The sequence below is a fragment of the Ylistrum balloti genome, unplaced genomic scaffold (genome assembly GCF_031769215.1).
Source record: "Ylistrum balloti isolate Yb309-2 unplaced genomic scaffold, AGI_CSIRO_Ybal_v1 Utg369578, whole genome shotgun sequence".
Lineage (NCBI taxonomy): Eukaryota > Metazoa > Mollusca > Bivalvia > Pectinida > Pectinidae > Ylistrum > Ylistrum balloti.
In genome coordinates this window covers 1,154,767-1,172,679 of record NW_026781870.1, presented here as the reverse complement: position 1 = coordinate 1,172,679, position 17,913 = coordinate 1,154,767, and the positions used below count along the sequence as shown (strand labels likewise).

Sequence of the window (17,913 nt, the reverse complement as noted above, 5' to 3'; positions counted from 1 at the left end):
CCGGTATTGCATCATGGGAAGGCGTCGGCAAAGGAAAATCAAAAATATGTTAAATTATTTTCTATATCTTTTCATATATATGTACATAAAGGGCAAATGTAAGCATTTAATTACATTATACATAATTGTTTTATTTAACGATAAATGATAAATTTTAAATTGTGTTACCTATAGCAACTATGTACACTCGACGTCACTTCCGGTAATTGATTGTTGACGATTTGTTAAACTCCGTTCAGAAATAGGTTTACTTGATCAAAGAAATATCCTGCAATGGCTAAAGCTGCTGTGAAAGGAGAGAAGGAACCGCCAAATTTTGTGCATCATAATGCAATTCTCTGTGAAACTATAATGAAAGAACAGAGACATCAAATTCTATACACAAATTTCAGTGTAAATCCGTACAAGAAAAGTAAGTTGGGTCGTGAAGGAGTATTTATACGTACATTTTGTTTTCTACCAACAGTATGATACTTATGGGATAAGTTCTTTCTCCTTGACATTATAGCAGACCGTTAATACTGGGCACTCATAAATTCCCTTGAATTTGTATATATGTAAAAAAAAAAAGACCCCATTTTTAAACATGGCTAAGTGACCTCTCATTTTGTTCTTTAAACCTTGCTGTCATTCTAAATCTCAGTTGTCTCGTACAATTAAACAACATCTGTTGAGCAAGTTTCTTATTAAGCAGTCATTTTTTTCTCAAATAAATGTCCATTTAAAATTTGCCATTAAAAACTTATACTTTCTCCATCATTATCACCTGTGATGTGGATATACAATAACCAAATACGAACACCAGAAGAACACAATTTTTGAAAAAAGGACACTCCTTTACTAATTACAAAATTTAACATCTGTTTTATTGTGTACTTTTGACTCTTTTTTAGTTCATGCCTTATCAGGAAAGCCAAATTCTAAACATGACACAGAAGAAGGGGAAGAAGACAGTAAGTAATGAGGATACCCTGGTATATATATTGATTGGGCCTACTGCAGGGTTCTTCTATTACAGTATTTGACCTTATAAGCATGTTGTGCATTATTGAAACTAAAGCTATTTATATGAAAAGGTTTCCATGTAACATATGTTGAAACATAGAACTTTGGTGAATGGAAATACAACTTAAATTTTTAGAATAACTTAATGGCTAGGAAATGGACCAGAGTTACTGGGTAAAAGACTGGATATTTAATTGGTTGATCAGTGAAGTGTGCAGGTCTATCCTATGGACATACGAGGTACTTGTTGGGGCAAGTGTGCTCTTTAAGTCAATATGATGGAAGCATCTTGTTTTACTTACTATTTTTTTTATATTTTATATTACATTTCTGGTTCTTCCTCAAAAGAAATACATAATTATACAACTAGCACAACAATAAATGATAACTGTTAATTAAGTGCTAATGTAAAACTAATCAAAGAACAGTACTTTTGGCCAAATTTACAGCCCAAGTGTTTTAACTTGCCTTAAAAGTATTATTTTCCCCAATATAAGGTGAAAATTGGGACTTATTATGTTCTGTATTTAGAGATCATTACTATAGTTTCCCAATTTATTAAGGTTCAAACTGTTAAAAAATTAGAGAAGAAAAAAAGTTAAATGTGTTCAATATTTAAATGGCTTCCAATGAGCCATATTGCATTGGTGTTTGAAATGTCTCTTTTGAATATAAATCAAAATTTGACATTATTGCAAACTTATGAGCAATAAAAGCCAGATATGCTTACATTTTATACACGCATTTCACATTTTCTGGAGTAATCGTCACAGTAACCAAAATATTGTATTTTTTTTCCAGCACATTTCAAGAAGGTGATAGAACGAGCAAATCAAGAGCCAGTGAAAAAATATGCCTTTCCTCAAACAGAAGCACAGGAGTATGGATGGATAACTCAACCCCTGGTTAGTATTGTGACAAGTGAAGTGTCAAATATCATATTGTAAGTGCTAGAGATAGGTTGATAGCTTTCATAGGCATTAATACAGCTTTAAAGCAGGTAAAGACACATGTATAACATATTCATCCTTAAATAAGGCGAGGAGGTTAATGTTGGAATTAGTTAGGAGGTGGGCTTTTTGATAACACTTGAACAGCACCTGTTGGTATTCTACTGACATAGGTAGGCTAAATCAGTATTACATACCATACAGCAAGTGTTATTCGAGCCAATTTCTACCTAAATTTTAATGCAGTCCATCCTTATCATGAAATGGGAAAATATTGATGTCTATTCAAGTTTTTTCAGTTCCATATTCTCTACCAATTTTGGTCTGTAATACATTACCTCATCAAAGCTCTACAATCGTAAAACAGTTTTTAGAAGTTTTTGAAATCATCTCTGATGATTTTGCTGCTTAAAAATGATACAAGAATGGTGTCAGCTCTAAGTACCATTAGATGTCATAATTAAGTAGAATTTATCATCAAGTAGTCAAAACAAAATTTTAACTACAATTATTCTTAACTCAGTTTTTTACCACACCATCAATACATAAAATTCAATAACTATCTGTACCCATTTTTTTATAAAACTTATTATATATCCTACTTTCAGATTGATGCAGACAGATCTGATAAAAGGATAAATTTCTTCCGCCAGAACACTGCCATCACAAAATATATGGATGCTGCATGGCGAGTAAAGGAACAAACAGAGAACATGAACTAATGGTGCCTTAATATTTCATTTCTGAAGAAGTTGAACATCCGACTGGCACAGTGTTGTGATTTGAGACACTTTGTTTGCAATTCCATCAAACACTTTAATGATATACATTTGGCAGTTTTCATATTTAGCAATATTTCTAAATAAGATGCCACACTTGTGTCTTAGGATCAAATTACCATTAATTATTATCTAATTAAGTAACAAAATTCAACAACGGTTGGAAATAATTAAGATGTCATCTATTAAAATTTCAAGATTTAGTACACTAATAATAATGTGCAAGTCTTTCCAAATTTTGTTACCTAGATTTAAAGATTTTTTTCTGAAAATGCCAAAGATACACAAGGCAAAAGAATTTTCAAAATTACCCTATATTTTCAGATGCAGTCCATGGACCATGACTAACCAATGAATATTCATTGAAACATGACTGCTTGAGTTGATCAATCAATAAATATTCAATAGTATTCCATCATACCTCATTTTCTATATCTCGCCAAGTGAAGAGAATACACAAATCAGTTATGTAGCATTATTGAAATGGATGAATTGAATAAGATCATGAATGACTATAAAAGATAAATTTTACACCCCTGCATTATTGTGATATGTATCATAGTTTCTATATTTTCTTGTTATGTGAATTTTCCTTTACAATAACTCATCTAATAAATATTTATATACCAGATTTAGTCTCATGTAATGTTTTCATAGCTCTTCCAATAACTTTATATCAGACATCATTTTTTAGGATGAAGAATTTATAATACCTACATGTAAAACCAATATAGATTGTCTTGATATGATATACTGTAGATCACACATGACAAACCAAGAAAACACAACTGGAATCATGAAATACTGGTTAACAATTTTACATTTATTTACAAAAAAAACCATGAACAATGCAGTTTAGCGCTTCTTGCTTTTCATCTGCTGCCTTTTTGACTTTCCTGGTCTCTTAGCTGGTCCCTTCTGAAATTAACAAGAAAAGGAAAGACAATGTAAACAAACTGTCAAAAAAATTCTGCACTTTCTACGTTCCTTTAATGGCATACTGAACAACAAAGGGAACTACAAAATGAAACCCTCTATTTCTATGTATCGTAATGTTTTATTAGAAAACATATTTCTAAAGACAGTAATAGTAAATATAGTCCTTGGCCTGTGGTTCTGAAATACAAAATCAAAATACAAAACCCCAGGACAAATTATCAGTTATGATTGTGTTTAGCTCCTGATACTCAGCAATGCTATAGTTATTCAGTGGGGATCACAACTCTTTCAAAGAACCAAAGATCAGAATGAATTGTTGATGAACAAAACAATGATATGAAAATGTTCCTGACGAACATGATAGATTTTAAAGAAATTGATGGATTTTTCCCTCTTGGACCCACCCATCTGGCCCCAGGGGTGACAAGACCCACCATTTATACAAAACTTATTTTCCTTCACCCAAGCAGGCTTCAGACCAAATTTAGAAAAATACCCTGCGATTCCTGAAGAAGATAGATTTTATACAAATTGATATATTATCCATATTGGGCCCCGCCCATCTGGCCCCAGGGGGACCAGACCAACCATTTATACAAAACTGATTTTCTTCCACCCAAGCATGCTTCATACCACATTTGGACAATATCCTGCAATTCCTAAAGAACAAGATAGATTTTAAATAAATTGATTGATTTTCCCTATTAGGTCCTGCCCCTAAGGTCCAAAAGGGACAACCATTTATGCATAATTAGTTTACTTTCCCCAAGGATGTTTCAGCCCAAATTTGATTTAAATCTGCTCAGTCATTCGTGAATAGTTGCAATATATAGCAAAAATTGATGGACGACGGATGCTGCAATTTCCTTATAGCTGACTTGGCCCTAAAGGCCTGGTGAGCTAAAAAGCAGTTCACATGAACTTAGATATAAAAACCTTTGCATGCATCAGTACAATTTCACATTGCATTATGGTTATCATAATTGATTTCAATTATCTTAAACTCAACTGTTGCATTTAATTGACACAAAAAAGATAATTGATAGATTAGGACTGTTACCCTGTCATTTCATCCTATTACTCCCGACCATTTTATAACATTACATTCTTGTTGGATTGTACAATTGTGCTTCATATCATCACAGAGTGTCTATTGTAATTTTGATCTCTTGTGATCTTTGACATGTGAATCTGTTGGTTATCAGTGTATTTTTAAAAAATTTTTGTTCACGTCCAAATAAGTCTGCTTCGGATCATCGTCAAAATGTCTACCAGTTAAGAAAACAATATTTGACATATTGACCTGGTGACCTTTATACCTTCAACAAGATAGTCATTTGTCTTCTTATTTGATTCTGACCCAATACTATCATGTTTTATTAAAATCAGTGTAAAGTGAGTGTAAATGTATTTTAAGCAACTGTGGCCTAAACTTTTTAGAGTACCAGTTAATATACCTGGAAATGACTTGTTAAGAGTCTTTTTTTTCAAATCAATCCCAGAATTTAATTAACACTCAAGTAAGTGAAAGCAGCAAGAAGCAATTATTCAGTGATCATTGGATGGCAAAATGCTACATCATAATACCATTAAAATTGATGTATTTAAGGTGAAATTGCTGATTTATTTTACTGAATTAACTGCCAAATTATGAAAATATTAAATGTAACCTTGAACTTGAATTTGCCATCTTCAATAAGAGTCCATTCAAAGTAATTTTCAATGCAAGGGCTATCATAGACATGTGATGCTCCCCGATGGGGACAAAATTAAAGTATGAATAATAACAAAGGGCAATAACTCCAAAATTATGCAAAAGTGAGTGATGGTTCTTGTGCACTGCACTTCTCCTTGCTGCAATGTATCTACCTATGAAGTTTTATGTTGATACCTCTTACAGTTTTTGTGAAATGCTGGACAAAATTATGACAGACAGACAAAGTGGCGACTATATGCTCTCCCTTCTGGGATCATAAAAACCCTGATATTAAGCAAGATAAAAATCCATTAGGCCATGAAGTTGCTAGCAATCACACTGAACCTAGGAATCTATATATATTTTTTATTGAGAATTCTTTTAAAGCTCTGCTCCACCTGACCTTTTTTGGATTTGATTTCTTTCCTCCTGACTTGCTGCCATGCTTTTTCTGGTGAACGTAGGGATTAAAGTCGGACATGTCAGCAGAGCTCTTGGCAGTGTTCATCTTTGATCTCTTCTTCTGACCTCCAAAACCAAACTTCTTATTTTTGAATTCCCTTTTTTTGTTGATGCTGAAATGGATATCAGGATTTTAATTAAGATAGAACAAATGTAAATGTTAATAACCTATGGTAAAAAATGAAATACCATAACAAATATTGAAAGTTTTACTTTCCAAAATATTCCATGATAAACTGCAGCAATGCAAACCTTTCAAGCAATCTACGAAGTATCAACATTTATAATTTACACTTATTTACCTGCTACTGATGCTAATTATTTGTTTAAAAAAAAAATGAAAACATACTGATTTTCTTGCTTTTGACCAGTCTTCTGTTTCTTATTAGGTGGCCCTTTGTCATCCAAGAAATCCAGCTTATCTTTCTGTCCTGAAAATTGATTAAAATGAAAAATTAATTCATCGTTATGCAGTTTTTAATATTAAATTAGTCTTCTACTAGTAGAATGATAATGTGGTACACCTCTGACAATACCTTACCACTATACTACAGAATGATAATGTGGTACACCTTGGACAATACCTTACCTCTATACTACAGAATGATAAATGTGGTACACCTTGGACAATACCTTACCACTGTACTACAGAATGATACTGTGGTACACCTCAGACAATTCCTTACCACTACACTACAGAATGATACTGTGGTACACCTCAGACAATTCCTTACCACTATACTACAGAATGATAATGTGGTACACCTCAGACAATTCCTTACCTCTACACTACAGAATGATAATGTGGTACACCTCAGACAATTCCTTACCACTATACTACAGAATGATAATGTGGTACACCTCAGACAATTCCTTACCTCTACACTACAGAATGATACTGTGGTACACCTCAGACAATTCCTTACCTCTACACTACAGAATGATACTGTGGTACACCTCAGACAATACCTTACCACTATACTACAGAATGATAATGTGGTACACCTCAGACAATTCCTTACCTCTACACTACAGAATGATAATGTGGTACACCTCAGACAATTCCTTACCACTATACTACAGAATGATAATGTGGTACACCTCAGACAATTCCTTACCTCTACACTACAGAATGATAATGTGGTACACCTCAGACAATCCCTTACCTCAATACTACAGAGTGATACTCTGGTACACCTCAGACAATACCTTACCACTATACTACAGAATGATAATGTGGTACACCTCAGACAATTCCTTACCTCTATACTACAGAATGATACTGTGGTACACCTTGGACAATACCTTACCTCTATACTAGAGAATGATACTGTGGTACACCTCAGACAATTCCTTACCTCTACACTACAGAATGATACTGTGGTACACCTTGGACAATACCTTACCTCTACACTACAGAATGATAATGTGGTACACCTCAGACAATTCCTTACCTCTACACTACAGAATGATACTGTGGTACACCTCAGACAATACCTTACCACTATACTACAGAATGATAATGTGGTACACCTCAGACAATACCTTACCTCTACACTACAGAATGATACTGTGGTACACCTTGGACAATACCTTACCTCTACACTACAGAATGATAATGTGGTACCCCTCAGACAATACCTTACCTCTATACTACAGAATGATACTGTGGTACACCTTGGACAATACCTTACCTCTACACTACAGAATGATACTGTGGTACACCTTGGACAATACCTTACCACTGTACTAGAGAATGATAATGTGGTACCCCTCAGACAATTCCTTACCTCTACACTACAGAATGACACTATGGTACACCTTGGACAATACCTTACCTCTACACTACAGAATGATACTGTGGTAAACATCAGACAATTCCTTACATCTATACTAGAGAATGATACTGTGGTACACCTCAGACAATACCTTACCACTATACTAGAGAATGATACTGTGGTTCACCTCAGACAATTCCTTACCACTATACTACAGAATGATACTGTGGTACACCTCAGACAATTCCTTACCTCTATACTACAGAATGATAATGTGGTACACCTCAGACAATTCCTTACCTCTATACTAGAGAATGATACTGTGGTACACCTCAGACAATACCTTACCACTATACTAGAGAATGATACTGTGGTACACCTTGGACAATACCTTACCACTATACTAGAGAATGATACTGTGGTACACCTTGGACAATACCTTACCTCTACACTACAGAATGATACTGTGGTACACCTCAGACAATTCCTTACCTCTACACTACAGAATGATACTGTGGTACACCTCAGACAATACCCTTCCACTATACTAGAGAATGATACTGTGGTACACCTCAGACAATACCTTACCACTATACTACAGAATGATACTGTGGTACACCTTGGACAATACCTTACCACTATACTAGAGAATGATACTGTGGTACACCTTGGACAATACCTTACCACTATACTAGATAATGATACTGTGGGACACCTCAGACAATACCTTACCTCTATACTACAGAATGATACTGTGGTACACCTTAGACAATACCTTTTCATACTTTCTCTTTATCCAAATTATCTCTAGAAATTAGGATAAATTTTTAATTTACACAACAGAAACCCATGACTGATTAAAAGTTCATCAAATTAACAAAAAGTGCACCTGCCATCCATTTATTTACAATGTAGATATACTATTGGAATAAATACACCAGTTCTATACTCATAATGAGCAGCAACATGTGTATTTCAATCTGCAATTATAAAAGTCAGAAACAATGTGAGTAAGTAGGTAGTATTTGTGAAGATATCTTGAGTAGTTGCATGGAGATCGTTTTGTTATCTACAAAATGTTATCATCAGAATCATATAAATCCCCAAAATTATAAAACAGCCATTTGCAATCTAACATTGCATATCATAGCTGTTCCCCAATCTTGCCTATTTCGTCCGTGGCGGCTGCTACCAGTCATTAAACTTTTGAAATCACAACCGATAGGGTCCCATTCAACATGAGTCACTCATAGGCTAATTAGCAGTAGAAGGACAGGTGAAAATTGTACACATTACACAACAATATCTTGGTATTGGGCTGTCCGATTTTGATGCGATTTTCAATCTTTCTGATTTTAGATAAAAATAAAATACAATGTTCATTTATATTTACACTCGGGGTATAATTTAAATCCTTTGTGATGCCCCCATAACAAAAGTTGCTCATAACGTGTTATACGTGTTAAACAGTTTTTCCACAAAGATATTTTACCTTTTTTATATTTTTTCACAGCATCCAACATTTCTCTTTTCTCTTTCTGCCGTTTCTGTAAAACTTCATGTTGAACCTGAAATGTCAAAACATAAGAAAGTTTACAAGATTACAAACAACTAATTAGGAATCTGAAAAAAAATCTGCAACATTTAATTGTCAAATGTTTACATTAATAACATAATTCTGGAGTAATGTCAGCTGGTTTATACTGTTTTTATACTAACATATGCAGTCATTATCAAGCAATATAAAGAAGGATATGTATGCTAATCAACAATATTGTACCAACAGCAGGAAATGAAACTGCTTTCTCACTTACACACACAGCAATGGGTATGACCAAATACAATGAATGACTACTATCACTTTGGATATGACCTATGTGTGAACTACACAAGTTGATTGGATCTCCTTGAGACCGAAATCAAGACAAAATAATTATAACAGGTCTTTAACTCCTGTTATATCAGCTTCCAAATCTACAACTTGAATTCCTTTACAGGTGTATAAATAAGGAAACAGAAATCTGTTTGGAGCACCTTCTGATACTGTTATCTACATTTTTTAGTTTAGCTGAACCATGATTTCTGCAACTAATGTATTGACTTATGTACTTCATTGTATTTGTGTACATTCAATCATAGGTCTAAAATGATAGGGAGTCTTTGGTAAAGTGAATACATGTATCATTATATACTTGTTAAGGTATCTATTAATCACAATGAAAAAGTTTCTTACCTTTTTACCATATTTCCGCAATTCTCTCATTTTCTTTGCTTTTTCAGATCTTTCCATGGAAACCTGCTTTTCCAATAACTTTTCTCTAACCTGAAATTCAAATTAAATCATGTAATCTTTTTTAAAATTTGGTAAGATATTAACCCTAAACAGTTGTCACATTAATGGATGTCAATGCATTTATCTCTCACAATATTGGCAATAAATACAATCTGACAACCATTCGATAGTTATATCTATATTTCACAGATCACTTCTGAAATATGAACAGGTCTATATAATCAAACAGTATAGGTTTTCCCCTGTATGTTTAATTAATGGAAGAGCATCATGAAAATCAAAAACATCTGAATGTTTAATGTCAAGTCTTAATGTGTGTCATCTGCGGTAACATGCAAAGTATTAATGTATTCACATATATAAATCAACATAGTGCCAAAATCTTTTTCTTGTGAATTAAAATGTATCTATACTCCTGTGAATACAATCAAGATTAGCACTTAGTAGTAAATGGGAGGCCATCATGTTTAATTTAAATATATAGTTATACAGTCCTATCCTACACACATACTGGAAAATCATATACATTTTGTATTTTCCTAGTGCTCAAATTTCATTGTTTTTCAAAATAATTACAAATGTACCAGATAGTTGATACTTTGAGTTGTTGATAAATACATGCCAATAAATCTATTGGCGCAGAGCCCATGAAAGAAAAAGAAAATTAGTCCATCACAAAAATCATCACTATTACATTATATAAGCTACTGATTCTTTCCTCAGTCCACCTGAAAAGAGCCAAATCACTGGAAAAACCATATAACAATATAATGAAAGAACACTATAACTGAAAAAGCTATGCATCCTTGCATGTGTATGTGTTGCTGCTCAGAAGAATAAAGGACAATTGCTAATTCACAGTCCTGTAATAAGCCCACCTCCTGACTTTAAGTTAGAAGTTATGTATTAGACCCTTCTGCTTAATGTGTTGTAATATGCCCATCTCCTGACTTTGAGTTAGAAGTTATGTATTAGACCCTTCGGCTTAATGTGTTGTAATATGCCCACCACCTGACTTCGAGTCATATGTCTATCATGTTATTAACTGGTACATTACACATGATTGCTCTTCTAGGATTTAAGAAGAAAACCAAGCCACAGTTGCTTAAAGGTTAGTTAGAGTTAAAAATTCAAATTGTTGCTGTTAAAAAAAACACAAAGCATCAAAGGCAAAAGCAACACAAATCTATAACTGTGAAAAAGAACGTTTCCAATTGGTTTGATCAAATTTTGGAAATTTTCATTTACCATTGGTCAACTCTAACTAACTGGCACCAGAACATCAACAACTAAATGCTCCGTATTCAATGTTACCTATAACATTTATAATTCAGCAGTTGTATTTGATACTCCTAATAAATTACTTTGCAAATCTGGAAAATGTCTTTGAGTCATAAATGTACCCACTCCCGTGCAAACCAGGATCTTTGAGGTAAACATGAACAATATCTGTTGCCGAGGTTCTCAAGATCAATTCCAAACTGGATGTGATTTGAGAGAACTGGACATATGTAACACTATATGGACTTTATTTGATTTCATGTCTATCAGTGAATGGCTAAAGATGATTGTGTATATCTTACCATTTTCATATGATCATCAGATTTTGCCATTTGTGCAAAATAGTCTTCAGGTCGTTTGGTCTTCACTCCAAGTTTCTGAAGCTGTTTAATACCTTGCAGAACAGTGGCCTGGGCTTGTCGATAACTGTGGCAGAAACATGAAGTATTTATGAGTCAAGTTTGAATATCAGTATTCAGTAACATTCACAAATCCTTTTTCCTTAGCATTTGATACCACAATTTTTATGCTATCAATTAATGCCTTTCATACAAATTTCTCTTTCAAAGATTAAGTTTTGAGGAAGTCACTTTACATTAACCATTAAAGAAAATTCAAGTTAAGCATACAAAAATAAAAAGGTCCAATGGTCATATTGAAACTATCACTTTTGATAAACAACTATTTTCTATCGACAAATACACATAACAGATCTCAACAAACTCTATGTTCTCTGTGGATTTGAAAAAAACTGATTTGACAGACAAAACTTACAAAGTTAACTCTCTCTTAAAGTCATCATGGACATCTTCATCACCAACCATATCTGTTCCTGGTTGTGCGGGAGCTGGTTTATTGGTCAAGTCCAGTCTCTCCAGCCAACCTAGGTCATTCTTGAGTTCTGCCAGCTTTACTTTTAACCCTTCCTATGATTTGAAATGTCAAAGAAAAATATAGGATACACATGAACACATAACTTATATTAAAAACTTACAGTATGGTATGTCATGCATTTGTGAATGGATCAAACGCATGTCTTAGTTCTTGATATAATACTCCCCTAACTTGTCAATTTCTTATTTCAATTTCTATCTTAGCTTGTCCATTTTCTACTAAATTTCTTATTTTACAGTGAACTATGAACAGTATCAACTACCAAGACTGAAGACAAGGGCCAATGTACGGTATCTTATTTCTACACTGCCCGAAAGATAAATACAGTAATCATTTCAACATTAAGACTTATTTTGACTTTTCATACATATCTATACACAGGTATCAGAAGAAGAGAGAGTTAAAGGTTCAACTCCACTACTACATAAACAGCTAAGGTCACATTGTTGATGTTATTGTTGTTTATTTACCACATCATTTCTACAGACTTTTGGCGCTACTTGTTGGATATTCAAGCCACCAGATAACTTTCCTTCTGCAAAAGCCAACTGGAGCTGCAATAGAAAGTTAAGAATATATTTCATATTTGGACTCAAACAACAACCATTTTAAAAAGATACTTCTTTTTTTCTCTCTGAAATTCAAACAACATTACATTACATTACATAATCGGACTACAAGATAACTAGTACCTGGTGTGAGAATTAAAAAAAGGGGTTGGCGGTTAGTGCCTATATAGGTGATTGTTTGTCTCATGATATATTTTCACAGAGGTCATGAAAGTTGTTGAGCATCTGACTCCGTAACCATAGGAGAAGATCTATCTGCCTAAGAGCAAACAAGATCTGACAATCTGAATCTGAGGTGTATGACTTGATCCCCTATTGAAAGGTTTGTGTCTCATTAATTTCAGTTCACAAACTACTTTGTGTTGGGATGCATGGTAAATGTCCATGGACAGAAAAGTTTATCCTACCGACACTATTGATAGCATGTGGCTGCATTCCCATGATGTTCAATGACGTAATCACCGGCTATCATTAGGCGACTCTGTCTAAATATTTCACAGACCATTCATGAGGCAATAACCATAGAAACAAAAAACAAGTGGCAATGCAGCTGACATACATTACATGTCCTGTTCTACAGTTCTGCTCTCACCTGAACAGTGTTCAAACTCAAAACAGGTTTTTTGCTGTTTTAATCTGAATACTGAATACTTGTCAATGATTTTAATAACTGTCACGTGAACTTACAAAAGACATGTCATGAATGTCATTCCAAAAATTTCTTCAGGTTTTGAGTGTGATGCTTTGATGACTACATGGTTGTTTTCATCAGACAAATGACCAGTGTGGAATGTACAAACATGGACGTAGGAAATGCATGAGATGGTGAGGAATAGACCAGCTTTTTCGTATGTACGATAATCCCATGTACACTAAGGTAAAAAATGTTAAGACAAGATGGTTCAGATATATACAGATTACAGACCCAAAAATACATATGATGGTGACAATGTACTGTAACCAATTTAGCTAGCTATGTTTATTTAACACTTGGCCATAGATGTGTGCCCATGTCTCTGTTCAGCACTGGCCTGCTTCTATCTGCTACTTTTTCGTTTTAACAATAGCCATGCTTTCTGTGATTCCATGCAGACAGAAATGGAAAGAAATATTAGATATGGGCACCAAAAACATAACAACATCAGTACCTTACCAACAATTAAAAACAAACACAGTCCATCAGATAGGACTTAAAATGGTGGCCCATATCAGAACATCCAACTCATATGATAAGATACCCCTTTGGTTCTTTAAGAAAGAGCAGACATGATAATGCTGGCCCAGAGCTTAGGGACAGATTAACAACAGGGACAATATAATAAGTAATTTTTATAGACTTTCAAAATATTATAAACATATCAAACTTTACATAGTGCACAATCCCCTACCTCTCTGTCTTTAATTGATATTCTTGTTGCAACGTACTTGCATGGAGTTAGTGTTAAGTTAGAGTTAAAATATTGCCAACAGAATCGTCTTTAAAATTATAGTTAAAAACAGGTTTGGTAGCGAAAATGTCCTCCCTCTACCTCATCTCTGTATCCCACTCTCTCCCATCGTTTCATGCTCTTTCCTCTCTACTCATTTCCCAATCTTTTATTTTCCGCTGAAAGAACGAAAGGCCGTAAAAGTGGAGTAAATCCTGTTAAATAGATCAAATAAATGTTCCCTTTCAAGCACTGGTCATGTTAGTTTAGTCAGGTGCACTCCAACATCTGATAATGGAGCACCAGCAAATCTCATTACATACAAGCTGGTACATTTGTGATTCACTGTTCGGCTTCCGCTAATGTTGATTTACAGAAATGGGAAGAAACTGAATTAAATCGATTGTTTCAAGAGAATGGACCTGACAATGCCTTCTTTAGTAATGTGTTGGTTTATATGACATACATTTTACTTTAATGAATGACTGTAGAAATTGATACAGGACTTTGGGGTACAGAATGAGTGATATAACTTAACCCTTGTCTCTGATTACTGTGTCATCTTGTTGTAGACTGCTTTCCCCATAGGCGAGGCTGATACATGTGCAGCAACAACTGTCCTAGTAGTTCAGGACTCAGGCCAAAGTAAACAGGTGTTCCCCAAATGAAGCAAAACACATTATAACCCTAAATACATAGACACAAAAATATTCTACCTCTGAATCAGAATCATTGCTTTCCTGATCAGAAGAAAAGTCGCTCTCGGACATGTTGTATACTTTCGTCAGTTCTTCCTTCACGTGTTCCTGAAAACGGATATGTTGTTGGTGCTATAAAATTAACACGGGTTCGGATAATATTCGGCGGAATATTCCGGATTTAGGCAAAACAGTTAGTTTATGTCAGATTATAATTATCATACAATAACGTTTTACAATTATTTATTCATATGATAACCAATATATGCGACCTTTATGTCAGATACAATCGTTTACTTTAGGAAAAGTAAATATATCTGGCGTCTGAGAACAGTCATCGGCTGTCAAAAGAAGGGAAGTAACTCTGGAAGATCTGAATAGAAAATATTCTTAGACCTTGACAAACCATATTACAAAGAAAACATGCTTTCAAATTTCACTTGCATATGTGTACTCTTGAAGTAAAAAGTAAGAGTACATTCCTCGTAACGGAATAAAAGGAATAAATATAACCAACAAAAAAGACATAACGAAACAAAAAATCGATTTAAAAAAAAGAAATTAAAGTCCAGTTTGCCGTGAAATCATTACATCACAAAAATGAAATGGACCTGACTTTGTCATAGATTAAAATCTATCAACTAACATCTTCATGCCAACTCCGTCCTCGCCAATTTTGTTTTTTAAACATTTGTTTCAACATAACAACATAAAGCAAATTATTTGTTCGTTTGAGAGGTTAATCGGCCATGTTTATTTCAATAGAGGTTCTCCGTGTAGTTTGTGGTTACACTTTTACTGAATAACATAGGAGAGGTCCGTCGCATATGCTATCTAGTTGTCTGGCAGTAGGACACAAGCACCACAGCACAGACCGCCGGTACATTTTTTCAGCTTCCTGAGAAACACAAACCGCCTCGGACAGGGAGCGTCGAACCAATTAATATCTGGGATCTTAAGGGATCACATACAGTGCGTATGAGCTAATATTTTGGTATTATTGAGAAAATATTTGAAACAACCATTTCTCATGAATATCAAAAAGCATAAGGAACTTGTGATTTGATAATGATGCTTGCAAAGTCCCGATTTTGTTATTGTAATAATACTTGAAAAGACGACTGTAACAGAGAGAGGATACATATTAGTGGTAACATACGTGTATGGTGTAACACATGACAAACAAATGAAACCATTAAAGTTGATATTTATTTATATGTATACCTTAATTATATTTATATCTAATAACCAATTTAAATATTCAAATTAGATATAAATCGTGACGAAATGTATATCTCCAGACGTTTTAATAATCTGTGAAAGATAAAAGTTGAACGAATGATATATATTGTATTTGTCTTACACTTGTGAAAATGTAATGAATGTTTACTATATGTAATAGATGTATAATATATATTTAGAAAGAGAGAGTGTGTGTGTGTGTGGGGGGGGGGGGGGGGTATGTGTGTGTGTGTGTGTGTGTGTGTGAATGGGTATATGTGTACATTATGTGTATGTCATTAACCTGTCGAACATGTACCAACGGTTACAAGTAACACGCATGCGCTGTGTGTGGGGATTCCCAAGAAAAATTTCCAGTGGAAATATTTGTGATTCTTGCTTCTGTGTTGATGGCGACATTTTGTGTTTACATGGAATTCGAAGAACTTTGTCAATCCCGAACGCACCCTTCCATGGAGAATGGTATAATTATGTGTTTATTGTTATGTTGATAAAAAATTCTGAAACATTCCTTAAGCATGTTTTTCGATGTATTTATCCCATAGCTTACAATTTACTGATAGCTACTTATTGTTATATTTTTAAAAGTTTGACTGTAAATGTAGTACATGTGTGTTATCTGATTTAACAAAACATATTGTGTAAGCGTTTCATTATGATTATGTTAGAAGGAAACATGCATGTTTATTTAATATTAGCACTAGTCTTCTGATATCAGGCCGCACCCAAACTGCATATCATAAACGAATAAACTTGAGAAAAAAGTTTATTTCTCGCAAAATAAATAAATATAGAAAAATTACATTGGAAAAAAATGAAAACATCCTTCACAAAAAAATATTACTTTAGGTGTATCAATATAATTTTAGTTGATGATTTTTACATTTCTCGTTTTTATAATTCAACCGCTTAGACCATACTTACTGTTCTGCTTAAGTTTTACACGAAAAAAAAAATAAAGATGATATATTAGAAGAAGACAATATAAGGGAGTATAACAATAAACACATTCTGTGTATCTTTGTCCCGACTGACCCTTACATCATCTTTATCTATGAGTCATGACTATTGAGCTTATGCCAAAGTTAAAAAAAAACCTTGTGATTTATCATTTATGATGTGAACTAGTTGATCTGTTAGTTCCCAGCGTTTCCCCTTCGTAAATCGTCCCGTCTCCAAGCAGTGTACTACATTTTGAACATAATTGATAATTTTAGATAAGCAGACTTCCTCACGTGATCCACTGTGATAATTTTAGATCACTCGTCATTTTCGGGGATTCCCAATTTATTATATAAGGAAATACTAATATGCGCATCGGTCTCAATATATTATGTACATTTTACAAATATACGTGTAAATAAGGTACAATAGGGTCTTATTTAATTGCATTTTATGTATTTGATACAAATAAGTTATTTGTTCTCTACAAACAAGTTACAACGCGACATATGTTCATCAACTGAGGACATGAATTCTCCATGAAATGGTTCCCGTCCCTACAACATCTCTTTTATACATGTTACGATTTATCACTGATTGAAAAGAAATGATATACCCCCTCCCAACCCTCAATGTAGTGACCATTAACTTTAGATTTACCCAATGAATTTTGTACATTGCACATTACCCCAGGTAGTGTATATTAAAACACGCTAAATAATGTGATTTGGCACTCCTGCGTCTAAGGTGCGACAACTATTGTTTTCTATTTATAGATATGAGCAATATCTATATAATCACAGGAAATACTCAAAATGCGTACATGTGTACACAAGATGGCACGCGACAAAGGATTCGGCAATAATATTAATTCCGGGAACGTACTAAGTAAAGTAAGTAGAAATTGAAAATTAGTGTAGGTCACAATACACAACACACTACACCACATAGGAGCAGA

The 17,913-nt window shown here is 33.9% G+C and overlaps 2 protein-coding genes across 2 annotated transcripts; one reads left to right on the top strand and one right to left on the bottom strand.

The window, feature by feature from the left end:
• The first annotated feature begins 248 nt into the window (after positions 1-248).
• On the top strand, positions 249-3,358 carry LOC132543177 (cilia- and flagella-associated protein 144-like). The gene is made up of 4 exons (XM_060206649.1): positions 249-412; positions 894-953; positions 1,807-1,910; positions 2,564-3,358. Exons 1-4 carry the CDS (start codon positions 274-276, stop codon positions 2,675-2,677), a joined length of 417 nt encoding a protein of 138 aa, XP_060062632.1. The 5' UTR covers positions 249-273; the 3' UTR covers positions 2,678-3,358.
• Positions 3,359-3,544: 186 nt separating this feature from the next.
• Positions 3,545-14,843, bottom strand: LOC132543167 (probable rRNA-processing protein EBP2). Its single transcript, XM_060206640.1, has 9 exons — positions 14,790-14,843; positions 12,548-12,631; positions 11,958-12,109; positions 11,486-11,609; positions 9,843-9,932; positions 9,102-9,177; positions 6,181-6,262; positions 5,773-5,944; positions 3,545-3,652 (listed from the first exon to the last, which is right to left on the bottom strand). Exons 1-9 carry the CDS (start codon positions 14,841-14,843, stop codon positions 3,590-3,592), a joined length of 897 nt encoding a protein of 298 aa, XP_060062623.1. The 3' UTR covers positions 3,545-3,589.
• Positions 14,844-17,913: the final 3,070 nt, after the last annotated feature.